Source organism: Babylonia areolata, chromosome 23, assembly GCF_041734735.1.
Source record: "Babylonia areolata isolate BAREFJ2019XMU chromosome 23, ASM4173473v1, whole genome shotgun sequence".
NCBI lineage: Eukaryota > Metazoa > Mollusca > Gastropoda > Neogastropoda > Buccinidae > Babylonia > Babylonia areolata.
The window spans coordinates 45,636,341-45,654,007 of NC_134898.1; the positions used below are offsets into that span (position 1 = coordinate 45,636,341).

At 45.6% G+C, this 17,667-nt stretch overlaps 1 protein-coding gene across 1 annotated transcript in view; it reads left to right on the top strand.

Annotated features, from left to right (window-relative positions):
- Positions 1 to 11,282, top strand: part of LOC143297956 (uncharacterized) — a 36,211-nt gene extending 24,929 nt beyond the window's left edge. Inside the window, exons 10-14 of the mRNA XM_076610575.1 lie at positions 1,241 to 1,350; positions 2,924 to 2,984; positions 5,078 to 5,301; positions 7,152 to 7,302; positions 9,505 to 11,282. Coding sequence (XP_076466690.1) covers positions 1,241 to 1,350; positions 2,924 to 2,984; positions 5,078 to 5,301; positions 7,152 to 7,302; positions 9,505 to 9,570 — 612 coding nt within the window. The 3' untranslated portion in view covers positions 9,571 to 11,282. The remainder of the gene's footprint in view (positions 1 to 1,240; positions 1,351 to 2,923; positions 2,985 to 5,077; positions 5,302 to 7,151; positions 7,303 to 9,504) is intronic.
- The last annotated feature ends 6,385 nt before the right edge of the window (positions 11,283 to 17,667 follow it).

Below are 17,667 nucleotides of genomic sequence, written 5' to 3' on the forward strand. Positions count from 1 at the left end.
TGAGTGGAGTGATGGCCTAGAGGTAACGCGTCCGCCTAGGAAGCGAGAGAATCTGAGGGCGCTGGTTCGAATCACGGCTCAGCCGCCGATATTTTCTCCCCCTCCACTAGACCTTGAGTGGTGGTCTGGACGCTAGTCATTCGGATGAGACGATAAACCGAGGTCACGTGTGCAGCATGCACTTAGCGCACGTAAAAGAACCCACGGCAACAAAAGGGTTGTTCCTGGTAAAATTCTGTAGAAAAATCCACTTCGACAGGAAAAAACAAATAAAACTGCACGCAGGAAAAAATTTAAAAAAATGGGTGGCGCTGTAGTGTAGCGACGCGCTTTCCCTGGGGAGAGCAGCCAGAATTTCACACAGAGAAATCTGTTGTGATAAAAAGGAATACAAATACAAATACAAATAGACTCACATGATCGCCCTGCCACATGTGGGCCTCAGACGGCCACACCTAAACGGAGGCATGCACAAGACAAGAAAAATATCCGGTCACTTCTGTGACAGCCACACTGTTTATCATCATCATTCCCACGTGGAGATGCCGGGGGTCTTTCAGTGAAAATAGCATCCCAGCCTTCTGGAAATCCTGTGCTAGAAATTTCCTCTTTTCTGTCGCTCGCTTTCTTTGTTTCTGCTCATTTTTTCTTTCTTCACTGTTGTCTCCTTTTTTTCTGCCTACCCAGTCCGTTGCCCATTCTTTTTTCAAGCAAGCCCTGACACTTTTTTTTCTCTCTCTTTTCTGCAGTCTATGATGTACTATCTGTGCTGTTTTGCTCTGACGATTAGGTGGTGAAATTGTAAACACTGGGATGGGCACTTGCTGTCCATTCTGTGGCGTTATTTGCCTATATGGCTTTTTTATGTATTTTTTGTTTGGCTTTGAAGTTGTTTTTTTTTTCCTTTTTATACATTTTTTTTGTGTTCTGGGGATGATAAATTAAGTGGAATGGCTGGCGTCCTTAGCACAGCCTGATCTTATTTGCCATAAGGAGCTAAATAGTTAGGATACTGTGTCATGAACTGTCTTTTGTAGGTTTATCCTGTAGTTTTGTGTGTGTGTGTGTGTGTGTGTGTGTGTGTGTGTGTGTGTATGTGACGTGGTTTAGAATTTGCATGGTTTGACAGTCCTGATATGGCCCTGCGGTCGGCTGGACTATAAGCAACAATTAACAAATAACAATTATCATTGTCATACAAGGCTTCACTTCGGGGGTGGGGGGTGGCTTTGTGGTTCAGGTCCGGCAGCAGATGAACCTGCGAGAGCTGGAGAAGGTGCGGAAGAACTACACTGTCCAGCTGACCAGGATGCACCAGCTGGCCATGGCCAACACCGCTGCGGCCAGGAGGTAGGGCAGGCCTCTTGTGTCGTGTTTTTTTTTTTTTTGTTTTGTTTTGTTTTTTAACTCTTTCACCGCCAAGTTTCTGTGTGAAATACACTGCTTAGCGCCAAATGTTTTAGAAACAATGCGACAGGTGCAGTGTGGTTCGTCCGTCGGGATCGACGAGGACCATCTAGTCATCCTGGGGGTGGGTGGGTTGGGCTCTGTGGGTGCGCAGATGACTGATCAGGCCAATCCGCGCCCGGAAGGTTCTGACGCAGTGTGGACAGGGGATGGTGGCGGCTGTCAGGGTCTTGCTGGCACTGCTTTTCCTGGCCTGTCTGCGTTGCTCTGCTGCAGCGATTCTGTTGGCCTCACAGGATTTGGTGCCTTTGTGGACAGCTGAACGCCACTTTGGTCTGTCCATTGCATTCAGCTCCCATGTGTCGTGGCTGATGTTGAAGGCCTTCAGAGAAGCTTTCAGAGTGTCTTTGAAGCGCTTCTTTCGGCCTCCATGGGAGTGCTTGCCATGTTGGAGTTCGCCGTACAGCAGTTTCTTGGGGAGCCGGTGGTGCAGTAGCCAAGTTGTTAAAGCGTTGGAATATTATTTTCTTCTTCTTCTTCTTCTTCGTTCATGGGCTGCAACTCCCACGTTCACTCGTATGTGCACAAGTGGGCTTTTACATGTATGACAGTTTTTACCCTGCCATGTAGGCAGCCATACTCCATTTTCAAGGGTGTGCATGCTGGGTATGTTCTCGTTTCCATAACCCACCGAACGCTGACATGGATTACAGGATCTTTAACGTGCGTATATTTGATCTTCTTCTTGCACACACACACACAAAAGGGGTTCAGGCACAAGCAGGTCTGCACATATGTTGACCTGGGAGATCAGAAAAAAAAATCACCACCTTTTACCCACCAGGCGCCTATACCAAGATTTGAACCTGAGACACTCAGATTGAAAGTCCAATGCTTTAACCACTCGGCTGTTGCGCCCAAGCAATTGTGAGCATTGTATCAAAAAATATTTGGCACTGAAGACGGTTTTCCGCACAAAGACTTGGTGGTGAAGGAGTTAAAGGCGGCCTCTTTCCATCATAGCTCCTCCCTACCCTCCTGTTTTCCACATGTAGTTTCTCTTTCCTTCTGCGTACAGTGAATTATAAGTTTTGTCTTTTGTCCATTTGTTTCAGAGTTGTGCGTGCGTGTGAAAGTAATGGGTGTGGAAGCACTTTGGTTTGTTTCTGCACAAGGTTTTAGCACTACATATACTTTAAAAAAAAAATTATTGTTGTTGTTATTATTATCGTTATTGTCATTATGGTGATGATGACGATGATTGTTGTTGTTGTTATCATTGTTATTGTTGTTGTTGTTATTATCAGCAGCAGCAGCATTATTATTATCGTTATCATTAGTAGTGTTAGTATTAGTATTATTACTCCTACTACTATTATTATTATCATTGCTATTATTATTTTCATTATTATCCTCCTCCTCCTCATCAGTAGTAGTAGTAGCAACAGTAGTAGTAGTTCTAGTAGTAGTGTATTTTCAGGATTAGTCAGTCTGTCAAGATGTTCTTTGGTTTCAGAATCTTGGAGATGCATGACGACATGGATTTCATCATCAATGGTGCTCCGCTTAAAGATCTGGTAATGTACAGATTTTTAGAAAATCTAAACATTCATTCACTCATTCATGTTTTAGTGGTAATGCAGGAGCCATCATTTAGATTTCCAAATCACATTATCTGTGTGCTAGCTGAATCGGTAGTGCAAGCATCACTGACTTGAAGTTGTGTACCTTGTGTAATGGAGAGAGTTACCACTCTTTACTGTTTGTTAATCATATCGTCTCCTGGCCCATTATTTGTATAATTTCCAGTGGATAAACTACCGAGGCAACCATGTATTTGTTCTGTATTGTCCATGTGTTCTGTGTGGCTTATTCAGGATTAAAGAGGCTGTGCCAGTCTTGAATAAAAGCTCATTTGTGTTTGCACATTTCTTCTGTCTTTGCTGCTGTGTGCACATGTCAAATGATCGGTATAAGGACAGGCCCAGCGCTTCCTTTCTTTTGAGGAAGTGTCTGGGTTTGTTCCCATATACCTGTTATTTACCTGTGTGCTAGCTGAATTGGTAGCGTAAGCATCACTGACTTGAAGTTGTGTACCTTGTGTAATGGAGAGAGTTACCACTCTTTACTGTTTGTTTGTCTGTGTGAGAGCTTACTGATGGACATTATCTTGAAAGTGGCAGAATGGTTAAGACGCTCAGCTGCCAATACAGAGAGTCCATGAGAGTGTGCCAGGGTTCGAATCCCGCTGTCGCCCTTTCTCCCATCTTTTACAGGAAAATCAAACTGAGTGTCAAGTCATTTGGATGAGATGATAAACAGAAGTCTTGTATGCAGCATGCACGGCGCTCTGAAAAAGAACCCATGGCAACAAGAGTGTTGGCAAAATTCAGTAGAAGAAATTCACTCTGATAGGCACACAAATAATTATATAAGCATGCACTCAAGGCCTGACTAAGTGCGTTTGGGTTACGCTGCTGGTCAGGCGTCTGCTGAGCAGATGTGGTGTAGTGTATATGGATTTGTCCGAACGCAGTGATGCCTCCTTGAGAAACTGAGACTAAAAACTGACAATTTTGACGAGTAATTGTAGTATGTAAAACACCAACAACAGTGGAAATGATGCATGAATAAGGAAAAGAAACATTTTTCCGTTGTTGTTTTTTTGTATTGCAAATCACAGTATATTTGTATTTTGTATTTGTATTTCTTTTTATCACAACTGATTTCTCTGATCTCTCTCCCCAGGGAGAGCACGTTGCTACACCCATTTTTTTGTATTTTTTCCTGCGTGCAGTATTATTTGTTTTTCCTATCGAAGTGGATTTTTCTATAGAATTTTGCCAGGAACAACCCTTTTGTTGCCGTGGGTTCTTTTACGTGCGTTAAGTGTATGCTGCACACGGGACCTCGGTTTATCGTCTCATCCGAATGACTAGCATCCAGACCACCACTCAATGTTTAGTGGAGGGGGAGAAAATATCGGCGGCTGAGCCGTGATTCGAACCAGCGCGCTCAGTTTCTCTTGCTTCCTAGGCGGACGCGATTCCTCTAGGCCATCACTCCACACGCATATGCGCACGCGAGCAACTGATGCCAGACTGAATGGCACAGGAAATGAATGATAAGCACCCAAGTCCAGCCCTCAGTTGACTTTACCCGGGTAGGCAGCCTTTTGCAGTGAATGCCCCCTTCTTCTTCTGCCTTCACTCGTATGCACACGAGTGGGCTTTTACGTGTATGACCGTTTTTACCCCGCCATGTAGGCAGCCATACTCCGTTTTCGGGGGTGTGCATGCTGGGTATGTTCTTGTTTCCATAACCCACCGAACGCTGACATGGATTCAGGATCTTTAACGTGCGTATTTGATCTTCTGCTTGCATATACACACGAAGGGGGTTCAGGCACTAGCAGGTCTGCACATATGTTGACCTGGGAGATCGTAAAAATCTCCACCCTTTACCCACCAGGCGCCGTCACCGTGATTCGAACCCGGGACCCTCAGATTGACAGTCCAACGCTTTAACCACTCGGCTATTGCGCCCGTCAGTGAATGACCCCATTTTCGTAAAACTCTCAGAGCCAGGTCTCAGACCGAAGATAGGCGCTGTGTGAGTCAGTCGGTAAGTCAGTGAGTTATTAAGTACCCATGATAATTCGCTTCCTCAGATCTCAGACCAGCACTTCTACTCCGAATTGCCTCCCCGTCATCCCCCGCGGGCGCGCGGAGACAGAGACAGAGACAGAGAGGAGGGGGGACCACCAAGCAGCTCCAGCCCCGTACAGGGGAGAGAACTGGAAGTGAACGCCACGCTGCCCTCTGCGCTGGAACACGAGGAGAGAGCTGTCTCCAGCATCCACTCCTCCAAGGGGTCGTCCGCAAAGTCCGGAAGGTGAGCGTGGGTGTAGGGTGTGTGTGTGGGGGCGTGGGGGTGGGGTGGGTGGGCGTAGGGGTGGTGGTGTGGGTGGGTGTGTGGGTGCTGGTGCTGGTGGAGTGTGTGTGTGTGTGGGTGTGTGTGTGTTCAACATATCACTCCCAGAGGTCGTCCAGAACGTCTGGAGAGTGAGGGTTGGTGTAGGGTGTGTGTGTGTGTGTGGGAGGGGGACGGGGGGATGTGGGGAGGGGTGAGGGTGGGGGCTTGGGGAGGGATGGTGGAGGGTGTGTGTGTGTGTGTGGGGGGGTGGGTGGGTGATGTGTGTGTTTGTGTGTGTGTGTGTGTGTTTGTTTGTGTGCGTGCATACGTGTGTGTGTGTGTGTGTGTGTGTGTGTGTGTGTGTACATGCGTGTGCGCTGTGAGTGTATGTGTGTGTGTGTGTGTGTGTGTGTGCGGTGTGTGTGTGTGTGTGGGTGGGTGATGTGTGTGTTTGTGTGTGTGTGTGTGTTTGTGTGCGTGCATATGTGTGTGTGTGTGTGTGTGTGTACATGCGTGTGTGCTGTGAGTGTATGTGTGTGTGTGTGTGTGTGTGTGTGTGTGTGTGTGCGATGTGTGTGTGTGTGTTTGTATTCACCTTGATATGATTTACTCCTGGACATTTTTAGTCCCATGTTTTGTGTTGTGTGAGTGATGAGCCTGTGGCTGCACAATAAACATTTCCAGTTGTGGATGGTGAAAGACGTATTGTGCTGCATTGCATTTTATTGTATTTGTATTTGTATTTCTTTTTATCACAACAGATTTCTGTATGAAATTCGGGCTGTTCTCCCCAGGGAGAGCGTGTCGCTACACTACAGCGCCACCCATTTTTTTTTGTGTATTTTTTCCTGCGTGCAGTTTTATTTGTTTTTTCCTATCGATGTGGTTTTTGCTACAGAATTTTTCCAGGAACAACCCTTTTGTTGCCGTGGGTTCTTTTACGTGCGCTAAGTGCATGCTGCACATGGGACCTCGGTTTATCGTCTCATCCGAATGACTGACTAAGGCCTGACTAAGCGCGTTGGGTTACGCTGCTGGTCAGGCATCTGCTTGGCAGATGTGGTGTAGCGTATATGGATTTGTCCGAACGCAGTGACGCCTCCTTGAGCTACTGAAAACTGAAAAACTGAAACTGTATCGTACTGCTTTGTACTGTATTGTATTTCACTGCATTGTACTGCATTGCATTGCATTTCGTTTCATTCCATTGCTGTGTTTTTCACTACATTGGGTTTGATTATAATTAATTGTAATATATTGCTTCTTTTTTGTGTGCATTGCATTGCATTGGGTTGTGTTGCATTGTATGGTTTTGCGTTGCACTGTGTTGTGTTGCATTGCATTGCATTGTATTGTATGGTTTTGCGTTGCACTGTGTTGCATTGCGTTGCATTGTGTTGTATTGTATTGTATTCTATTGCATGGTTCTGCGTTGCACTGTGTTGCATTGCGTTGCATTAGATTGCATTGCATTGTGTTGTATTGTGCTGTATTATATTCTGTTGTATCGTATGGTTCTGCGTTGCGCTGTGTTGCATTGCGTTGCATTAGATTGCGTTGCATTGTGTTGTATTGTGCTGTATCATATTCTATTGTATTGTATGGTTTTGTGTCACACTGTGCTGCAATTGTGATGCATTAGATTGCATTGCATTGTGTTGTATTATATTCTGCTGTATCGTATGGTTCTGCGTTGCGCTGTGTTGCATTGCGTTGCATTAGGTTTGCGTTGGATTGGGTTGTATTGTATTCTGTTGTATTGAATGGTTTTGCGTAGCGCTGTGTCGCATCGCATCGCATTGCATTGCACTGTGGTGGTGGTTGAACAGTGGCAAGAGCAGGGGGAAGAAGAAGACCGGGTCCACACCCCGCAAGTCCGTCACGGAAGAGCTGGTGCAGCCGTCCCCCGTGGGCCCCGTGGGCCCCGTGGGCCCTGTGCCCCTGTCTCTGTCGGAGGTGGTGGACAACACGCGTATTGTGGTAAGCTTTTCCCCCCATGGACTGGGTTGCATCTTGATAATTAGATTTTTCTTTTATACAATTATCTTCTTCTTGCTTCTTCTCTTTCATTCGTGGGTTGCAACTCCCACGTTCACTCGTATGTATACAAGTGGGCTTTTTACGTGTATGACCGTTTTTAATTCTACTATGTAGGCAGCCATACTCCATTTTCAGGGGTGTGCATGCTGGGTATGTTCTTGTTTTTCAATAACCCACCGAACGCTGACATGGATTACAGGATCTTTAACGTGCGTATTTGATCTTCTGCTTGTGTATGCACACAAAGGGGGTTCAGGCACAAGCAGGTCTGCACATATGTTGACCTGGGAGACTGGAAAAATCTCCACCCTTCACCTACCAGGCACCGTTATCAAGATTCGACCCTCAGATTGAAAGTCCAGCGTTTTAACCACTTGGCTGTTGCGCCCGTCGTTTTATGTATCTGGAAATAGGCATGGCACTGAAAGGGTTAAACTTACATCAGTCAGCTTCCACTCCACAATTAAAAGTTAACTGTTGTGGTAAGGTTTCCTCATAGCCTGGGTGCATCTTCATAATTTTTTTAAAATGTATCTGAAAATAGTCTTGGCACTGAAAGGGTTAAGAAAATAGTCTTTGCACTGAAAGGGTTAAGCTTACATCAGTCAGCTTCCACTCCTTCACACCTGAAAGTTAACAGAAAACAAGTGCAGCTCCACGAACACGAATAGCCGAGTGGTTCAAGTGTTGGGACTTTCAGTCTGAGGGTTCCAGGTTCGAATCCTGAACATGGTGCCTTGTGGGTAAAGGGTGGAGATTTTTTTTTCCTGATTTTTCCGATCTACCAGGTCAACGTATGTGCAGAACTGCCAGTGCCTGGACCTCTTTTGTGCGTGTATGTACACATGCAGAAGATCAAATACGCATGTTAAAGATTCTGTGATCCAGTAATCCATGTCAGCGTTTGGTTGGGTTATGGAAGCAAGAACAGACCCCAGCATTCACCCTCCACCCCCTGAAAACGGAGTATGGCTGCCTACATGGCAGGGGTAAAAACGGTCATGCAAGTAAAAGCCCACTCGTGTACATGAGTGAACGTGAGGGTCGTAGCCCATGAAGGAAAAAAAAAAAGGAATAGAAATATTTATTTAAAAAGCATTCATATACTACAGTGCTGAATCTTGTGCAGAGAGACAAATCAAAGCGCCTACACGCTAGTCATTCACACGCATGCATAACTCTTAATTCAGAGAGATGATAACCAAAAAAAAACTTATCAATACATGTTAACAGAAATCTGGAGAAAGTGCAGACAAGTAAGAAGGAAGGGGAGGGACAAAGACAAAGACAAAGACAAAATCTTTATTATCGAGGGTAATAGATATTTGCATTTGTATTTCATTTTATCACAACAGATTTCTCTGTATGAAATTCGGGCTCCTCTCCCCAGGGAGAGCGCGTCGCTACACTATAGCGCCACCCACTTTTTTTGTATATTTTCTTGCGTGCAGTTTTATTTGTTTTTCCTATCGAAGTGGATTTTTCTACAGAATTTTGCCAGGAGCAACCCTTTTGTTGCCGTGGGTTCTTTTATGTGCGCTAAGTACATGCTGCACACGGGACCTCGGTATATCGTCTCATCCAAATGACTAGTGTCCAGAACACCACTCAAGGTCTAGTGGAGGGGGAGAAAATATCAGCGGCTGAGCCGTGATTCGAACCAGCACGCTCAGATTTTCTCGCTTCCTAGGCGGACTCGTTACCTCTAGGCCATCACTCCACAAAAGCAGATAAGCAGATAAGCAAGTAACATGCTTTTTTAAATCCAGCCCTGGCCCTAAAAAGGGAGGGCCAGGGAGCAGGGGTGAGGGGGTGGGGGCAGGGCTGTTTCTTGGAAGAGGTAGGTATTCAGGCCTTGAAAGACTTGAAAGAGCTGAGTGCAGAGATCTGATGAAGGGAGATGTGCAAGGTGTGTCTGTGTGCCTGTGTGGTGTTTTCTCCGTGTGTATGCATGAATGGTGATTGTGACTCTGTGTGTGTATGTGTGTGTGTGTGTGTGTGTGTGTGTGTGTTTGTGTGTGTGTGTGTGTGTGTGTATGTGTGTGTGTGTGTGTGTGTGTGTGTGTGTGTGTGTGTGTGTGTGTTTGCATGTGTATGAATTCAACCCCCCCCAAAAAAAAACAACCCAATGGGATGTTGCAGGAGGCCAAATGCCTGAGCACCAAGTGGACCAACTACATGAAGGATGCCCCTCCTGTCAAAACGTAGAAAACCTCACACCTCCACCGCCAACTCTTTTGTCACATTCCTCCTGTCAAAAGGTAGAAAACCTCACACCTCCATCATTATATCTTCTCTCACGCCCCTCCTGTCAAAAGGTAGAAAACCTCACACCTCCACCGCCATCTCTTCTCATTCTCCTCTTCCCTTCCACACTCATTTCCTGCTGTTGCTGCTGACATTTTCAGTGCCGACATGAAACATTTGCTATCATTTGTGCAGTGGTCATCGTTGGAGATTGTAGCTCTGAGTATATACTAAGCCATTCACAGGAAGACAGGAACTAATGTCGTGATGAGAAATATGATGATTGATTCATGATTATGTCAAGAACAAAAAGTGCCAAAACAGAAATTAAAAAAAGGCTTTACCTGCTGTATCCTTTCTGTTTTGTTTTTGTATTTTGTTTTGCTGTGCCAGCAAAGTCACTTTAACAGAGAATGACGGAGTCCCATACTTCATTCTAGCTGTTGTTATAACAAAATCTGAAACTGAAAAAAATAAACCCACCAAACCAACAACACACTTTTAAAACTCAAATTCAGGTGGAATATTTAACAGATGTGATTTGGAATATTTGGTTGCTTTTTTTTTTTTAATGCTCTGCTCTCACGGTGACCTCTGTTTTGATACCAATCCACTTCCGTGCTTTGGGTGAGACCTTTCAAAGTCTTCAGAGTCAGCAGATTCATGGGAGACTGTCATTGCAAGGACTTCGTTTCAGTCTCCACTCTAGGGGGAACACTCGGTCTGGCTCTGCAACTAAGCCATTATTGTTGTCAGTTGGGGGCTTAGTATGTGATGCCCTAACACGTACTACTGAACTCCACCGAAGTGATTCGGCAGCAGTGCAGGGTCTCCTCTGGTGTGTGGCCTCCTAGGGATCTGACATTGATGGTTCCTTGTGGACTGCCGATGATGGGACTGTGACAGACAAACCCAGCTGTGGCCGTGTGTGGGGGACTCGGAATGAGCAGTGGGGGAGTAATGCCACTGAAACGAAGCAGATGATGGGGCAGCAAAAAAAAAAAAAAAAAAAAAAAAAAAAATCAATATCTAATAGCTTGGTTGATACATAATTATAACAGTTTTATGTGGTGTTGCTTTCTTTCTTCTTCTCCGTTTCTTTTCTTTTCTTTCGTTTTTCTTGCCATCAGTTGATCAAACTGGAGATAATGAACGGTGTTGATTTAACAAAGAAGTTCACTTATGCTGTTTATTATGTACTGTCTGCTCTGAAGTGGAATGCATTGTAGCAAAACTGCTTATACATTTATGTATTTATATTTGTTTTCGGTGTGTGTTTTATTTCTGACTGATGCTGTGCAGGGAGAGCGGAGATAGATTTTTGTCCTAGAAAGTCTAAAGTGTGCAAAAGGTTGTGAGAATGTGATGAAAGAATGTGAGATATTCATATATGTGGAAATGGGTTAATACATTATTTAAAAAACCCAAAAAAAACCCCCAAACTTGCAGTGCTGAAGAATGTCTTTGAACTTATTTTCTTCATGTTTACGCTTGAATGTTCTGATTAATATGATTTTTGTGTTTACAGTGTTACAGTTATCTTTTTCATTTTAATAGGAAAAAAAACAAACACAAAAAAATGAAAGAAACATTGCACAGCAAAAAACAACAACAAAAATAACAACACACAAACAAATAAACCCTGCACACACACTAAAAGCAACAACAACAACGACAAAAGACAAAGACATAGAATCTGCAGGGGTCGTTGTTGTTGGACAACTGTACACACAGACACCAAGACAGAGAACCGGAAAGGCATTTGATTTCTGGTCCAGTGTCCGCCAGTGATCCGAGTTCGAAGCCCTGTTTCAGTACGCTGTTGTGCGCTTCGGGAAAGGCACTTCACTCCCATTTCCCCTCACTCCACCCAGGTTTGAATAAGCACCTGACTTCAATTCGGGAAGGTTGAAACGGTGGAAGGAGAGGACTGGGCCATGTTTTCCTAGGCTGTGTTCAATTCTTCTTAGAGAGGGAATCTTTCTGCAAGAATGTCAACATTCCTTTGAGAGAGAGTTTTCAAAATCTATGGAGACATGCTCTAGAGGCGAGTAGTAAATGTTTGTTTTATCGAAATTTCAAAAGTGGATTTGGTAGAGAAAAATACATAAGTCAAATGCCTGATAATTACGTTATCAGCTTCTTCAGATTTCGAAGTAGAAATCATAATCTGGAAGCAGAAACAGGGAGACACAAAGGCATACCACGACTTTTGTAAGGTTTGTAACATGTCTGTGATTGGGGATGAGTTTCATTTTATAATGGAATGTCCCAATTATGATCAGTTACGAAATAGATATGTTCCTAAAAAATATTTGTCTCCAAAATCGGTTTTTAATTTTTGTAATATGCTCAAAGGAGGCAAAAAAGTCATTTTAGCTGTAAGTAAGATGATTAGATTTGCAAATGTTGCCTAGCTACACTTTTGGAGTTAAAAGACATTTGTGTTTTCTCAACTTTTATGTGACATTGTTGTGTATTTGGAAATGTTTGTTCTGGGCATGAAAAGATTATTTTGCGGCAATCCTCCATACTCCAATAGGAGTGAAAGGATAATTAAAACTTGAACTTGAACACAGTGGGAATTTATTCACACCCCCGACGGCCGTAAAAGGATGTGGACCTGACATTTAACAGCTGCATTTGCTTGTTTCACAACCAGTATTACAAGTCAGCATTTTCAGGTAGAATCAAAAAGTGTTAATACTGAGGCATTCATACTAGCATCTTTGTTCTAGTTGCTGAGGAAGCAAAAATGTGATGCAAGTAGGTGCACACAGTGAATCATGACTCATTTGGGTTTTTTTTTTATAATAACAATGATAACAACCAGTGTTGTCTGTGCATGTACAATGGGAATTATTGCTTTTTTTTTGGGAAAAAAAATTCATGTAACATGTATGTTTTGTATTGTATTGCAATGTATTGTATTGTATAGCATAACTTTTTTGTCACAACAGATTTCTTTGTGTGAAATTTGGACTGCTCTCCCAAAGGAGATCGCATCACTATACCTAGACTTTGAGCTCCTCGTTTTTTTGTTTGTTTTTTTTTTTGGGTCTTTTTCAGCCTGCAAGTGTATTTGCTTTCCTATCAAAGTGGTTTTGTCTACAGAATTTTGCCAGGGGCAACACATTTGTCGTCATGAGTTCTTATAATTGCACTTAGTGCATGCTGCACACAGGGTTTTGGTTTATCGTTTCAAACGAATGACAAGCATCCAGACCACCACTCAAGGTCCAGTGGAGGTGGAGAAAATACTTGCGAGTGTGGGATTCGAACCTGTGTGCTCAAATTCTCTGGCTTCCTAGGTGAACATATTATCACTAGGCCACAACCCCACTTGCTCATAAAGTTTGAAGAAAAATTTTGTGTGGTATTTCCAAAGAAGATCTCATGTGGGATTTCCAATGAACATCTCATGTGGCATTTCTAATGAACATCTCAAGTGGACAGCTTGCTGTTTGTCACTTTGATTTCATCCGATGATCATTCTCATGATTTTGCATGCTCCCATCTGGTTATGAGGGGTATGTGGAGTGATGGCCTGGAGGTAACTCGTCCGCCTTGGAAGCGAATCTGAGCACACTGGTTGGAATCACGGCTCAGCTGCCGATATTTTCTCTCCCTCCACTAAACCTTGAGTGGTGGTCTGGACGCTAGTCATTCGAATGAGACAATGAACCGAGGTCCCGTGCACAGCACTTAGCGCATGTAAAAGAACCCACGGCAACAAAAGGTTTGTTCCTGGCAAAATTTTGTAGAAAAATCCACTTCGATAGGAAAAACAAATAAAACTGCATGCAGGAAAAAATACAAAAAAAAAAAAAAAAGGGTGGCGCTGTTGTGTAGCGATGTGCTCTTCGAGCTCCCTGGGGAGAGCAGCCCGAATTTCACACAGAGAAATACAAATACAAATGAGAATGAGATTCTTAACCCATCACAGTGTAAAAAATAATCAGAACTGGAATGTGTGTGTGTGTTTGCACGCACATACTTTGTGTGTGTGTGTGTGTGTGTGTCTGTGTGCGCACATTTGAGTGTGTGTGTGTGTGTGTGTGGGGGGGGGAGGGTCTGTGTGCGCACATTTGAGTGTGTGTGTGTGTGTGTGTGTGTGTTTGTGTGTGTTTGTGCGTGCGTGCACATGCGAGAGTGTGTGTGTGTGTGTGTGTGTGTGTGCATGAGTGTGGATTGAAAGAGAGAGGGAGACACAGTGCTAACATCGAAACCTCGCTCAGGTAACAATGCCAATGAATGGGGTATTCAACTAGAACATCACCTCACTGATGTGCCTAAATACAGCTCTGTTGCTTCAGCAGGGCATTTTTTTGCATTACCATGGCTGTGGAATATCACAGACATTGGTGGGTTTCTGTTTGCAAATGTGTGTGCTGGTTTACGTTAGTCATTAAGGTAACATCTATTCACTAAAGTGATTTTAGACAGCAAAAAGAAAGGAAAGGGAAAAAAAAAAGTGTGTGTGCATTTGAATGTGTGTTTGTGTGTGCATGCACATGCATGATACATTATCAATGTGTGCACACAATAGCTATTGTTCTCGACATATATTTTTGCCTGCGTAAATCTCTTTTGCTTCAGTGAGAAAATAGATGATTTTATAGCTGTGCTTTCCGATTCATAGTATCACCAGCTGATCACTTCAGTAAATCTGTTTTGTATTTTGAATTAACTTTGGGGTAGGGAAGGGAAAATGTTGCTGTTTATGCTTTGCTTATTGCTTGTTCATCTAACACTGCTGACATATTATATATGGGATAAAGATTGAACCAGTTTTCTGTGGTGTGTGTGTGCATGTACGTGTGTGTGTGTGTGTGCATGCATTTGGTGTGTGCGTGTGTTTGTGTCTCTGCCTGTTTATATGTGTGTGTTTTTGCGTGTGTATGCATGTGTGTGCACATGCATCTTGTTCTTCATGTGTGTGTGTGTGTGTGTGTGTGTGTGTTATGTGTACATGTGCCTTTTGTGTGTGCCTGAGTGCGAGTGTGTGCACATGTGTATGTGTGCGGGGGTGAGGAGTGGGGAGGTATTATAAACACTGTGTCCTTTCATCTTCATGCAAATATGCATGTCTCTGCTTGTGTGTGTGTGTGTGTGAGGGGCGCTACAGCCGAGTGGTTAAAGCGTTGGACTTTCAATCTGAGGGTACCAGGTTCGCATCTCGGTAACGGTGCCTGGTGGGTAAAAGGGTGGAGATTTTTCCAGTCTCCCAGGTCAACATAATGTGCAGACCTGCTTGTGCCTGAACCCCCTTCGTGTGTAAATGCAAGCAGAAGATCAAATACGAACATTAAAGATCCTGTAATCCATGTCAGCGTTCGGTGGGTTATGGAAACAAGAACATACCCAGCATGCACACCCCCCGAAAACAGAGTATGGCTGCTGACATGGCGGGGTAAAAATGGTCATACACGTAAAAGCCCCATCGTGTACATACAAGTGAACATGGGAGGTGCAGCCCACGAGCGACGAAGAAGAAGAAGAAAAGAAAAAAACCCATGGTGTGGTGTACATGGGTCAGTCCGCAAGCTGACACCTCCTTGAAACTGAAACTGAAACAATGCATTTTCTGAACGAAAAATGAAACAAAAGCTGTGTTTGTACACTGCCATCATCAACTGAACATCAAAACAATTATTAAAAAAACAACTACTACTATATGTGGATATTTCATTAAAGTCTGAAATAACAGGCTGAAATTCTTCTGTAACCATGCACAGGACACTGAAACCTTTTCTTGCACTTTCACACAGGCAGTTTCTCCAATCGCTTATTCAAACCCAATAAAAGAAGCAAAGTGCGTCATCAGATTTTGAAAGTCAAACTTTGATTTTTTTTTTCCTCTTCATTGACAGAAAACAAAAATTTTCATATACAACTCTTGATTACAACTGAAATCACCACATATGTACATTTTTTTTTTTTTTTTTTTTAATATCAAAGGTACAAAAATAGGAGAAAAAAAATCCCTCCCCCCCCTCAACAAAAAAAGAAGAAGAAAGTTTACCACCAACATAATGTCCAAACAACAGAAAAGATTTTTTTTAAAAGAAGAAAAAAGCCTTTCTTTTTTTTTTTTGCTTGGAATATCGTGCTGATGAAAAAATGAGGGCAGAGCTGCAGTCCTTGTGGAATCTCACAAAAAATGATATCAGATTTGATTATTGAAACCATGGAAGATATGATAATCAGAAAAAAAAAATAAAGAAAAGCAACGGCATAATCAATTAATGTCCAATTAAAAAAAACAAATAGGAAATAACACAACAATGACATCCAGTTTGAACAACGAAGCAGAAGAGGCTGGCAGATGGAAGAGCGAGGAGGTCATGGAGTGGTGGTTTGGGGGTGGGGCGTTGGGAGAGGGGAGAGGGGAGAGGTCATGGAGTGGTGGTTGGGGGGTGGGGCGTTGGGAGAGGGGAGAGGGGAGAGGTCATGGAGTGGTGGTTGGGGGGTGGGGCGTTGGGAGAGGGGAGAGGTCATGGAGTGGTGGTTTGGGGGGTGGGGCGTTGGGAGAGGGGAGAGGGGAGAGGTCATGGAGTGGTGGTTGGGGGTGGGGCGTTGGGAGAGGGGAGAGGGGAGAGGTCATGGAGTGGTGGTTGGGGGTGGGGCGTTGGGAGAGGGGAGAGGGGAGAGGTCATGGAGTGGTGGTTTGGGGGTGGGGTGTTGGGAGAGGGGAGAGGGGAGAGGTCATGGAGTGGTGGTTGGGGGTGGGGCGTTGGGAGAGGGGAGAGGGGAGAGGTCATGGAGTGGTGGTTGGGGGTGGGGCGTTGGGAGAGGGGAGAGGGGAGAGGTCATGGAGTGGTGGTTTGGGGGTGGGGCGTTGGGAGAGGGGAGAGGGGAGAGGTCATGGAGTGGTGGTTTGGGGTGGGGCGTTGGGAGAGGGGAGAGGGGAGAGGTCATGGAGTGGTGGTTTGGGGTGGGGCGTTGGGAGAGGGGAGAGGTCATGGAGTGGTGGTTTGGGGTGGGGCGTTGGGAGAGGGGAGAGGTCATGGAGTGGTGGTTTGGGGGTGGGGCGTTGGGAGAGGGGGAGAGGGGAGAGGTCATGGAGTGGTGGTTTGGGGTGGGGCGTTGGGAGAGGGGAGAGGTCATGGAGTGGTGGTTGGGGGTGGGGAGAGGGGAGAGGGGAGAGGTCGTGGAGTGGTGGTTTGGGGGTGGGGCGTTGGGAGAGGGGAGAGGTCATGGAGTGGTGGTTTGGGGGTGGGGCGTTGGGAGAGGGGAGAGGTCATGGAGTGGTGGTTTGGGGGTGGGGCGTTGGGAGAGGGGAGAGGTCGTGGAGTGGTGGTTGGGGGTGGGGCGTTGGGAGAGGGGAGAGGGGAGAGGTCATGGAGTGGTGGTTTGGGGTGGGGCGTTGGGAGAGGGGAGAGGTAATGGAGTGGTGGTTTGGGGGTGGGGCGTTGGGAGAGGGGGAGAGGTTGTGGAGTGGGGGTTGGGGGGTGGGGCGTTGGGAGAGGGGAGAGGGGAGAGGTCATGGAGTGGTGGTTTGGGGGTGGGGCGTTGGGAGAGGGGAGAGGTCGTGGAGTGGTGGTTTGGGGGTGGGGCGTTGGGAGAGGGGGAGAGGTCATGGAGTGGTGGTTTGGGGGGTGGGGCGTTGGGAGAGGGAGAGGGGAGAGGTCATGGAGTGGTGGTTGGGGGTGGGGCGTTGGGAGAGGGGAGAGGGGAGAGGTCATGGAGTGGTGGTTGGGGGTGGGGCGTTGGGAGAGGGGAGAGGTCGTGGAGTGGTGGTTGGGGGTGGGGCGTTGGGAGAGGGGGAGAGGTCATGGAGTGGTGGTTTGGGGTGGGGCGTTGGGAGAGGGGAGAGGTAATGGAGTGGTGGTTTGGGGGTGGGGCGTTGGGAGAGGGGGAGAGGTTGTGGAGTGGGGGTTGGGGGGTGGGGCGTTGGGAGAGGGAGAGGTCATGGAGTGGTGGTTTGGGGGTGGGGCGTTGGGAGAGGGGAGAGGTCGTGGAGTGGTGGTTTGGGGTGGGGCGTTGGGAGAGGGGGAGAGGTCATGGAGTGGTGGTTTGGGGGTGGGGAGAGGGGAGAGGGGAGAGGTCATGGAG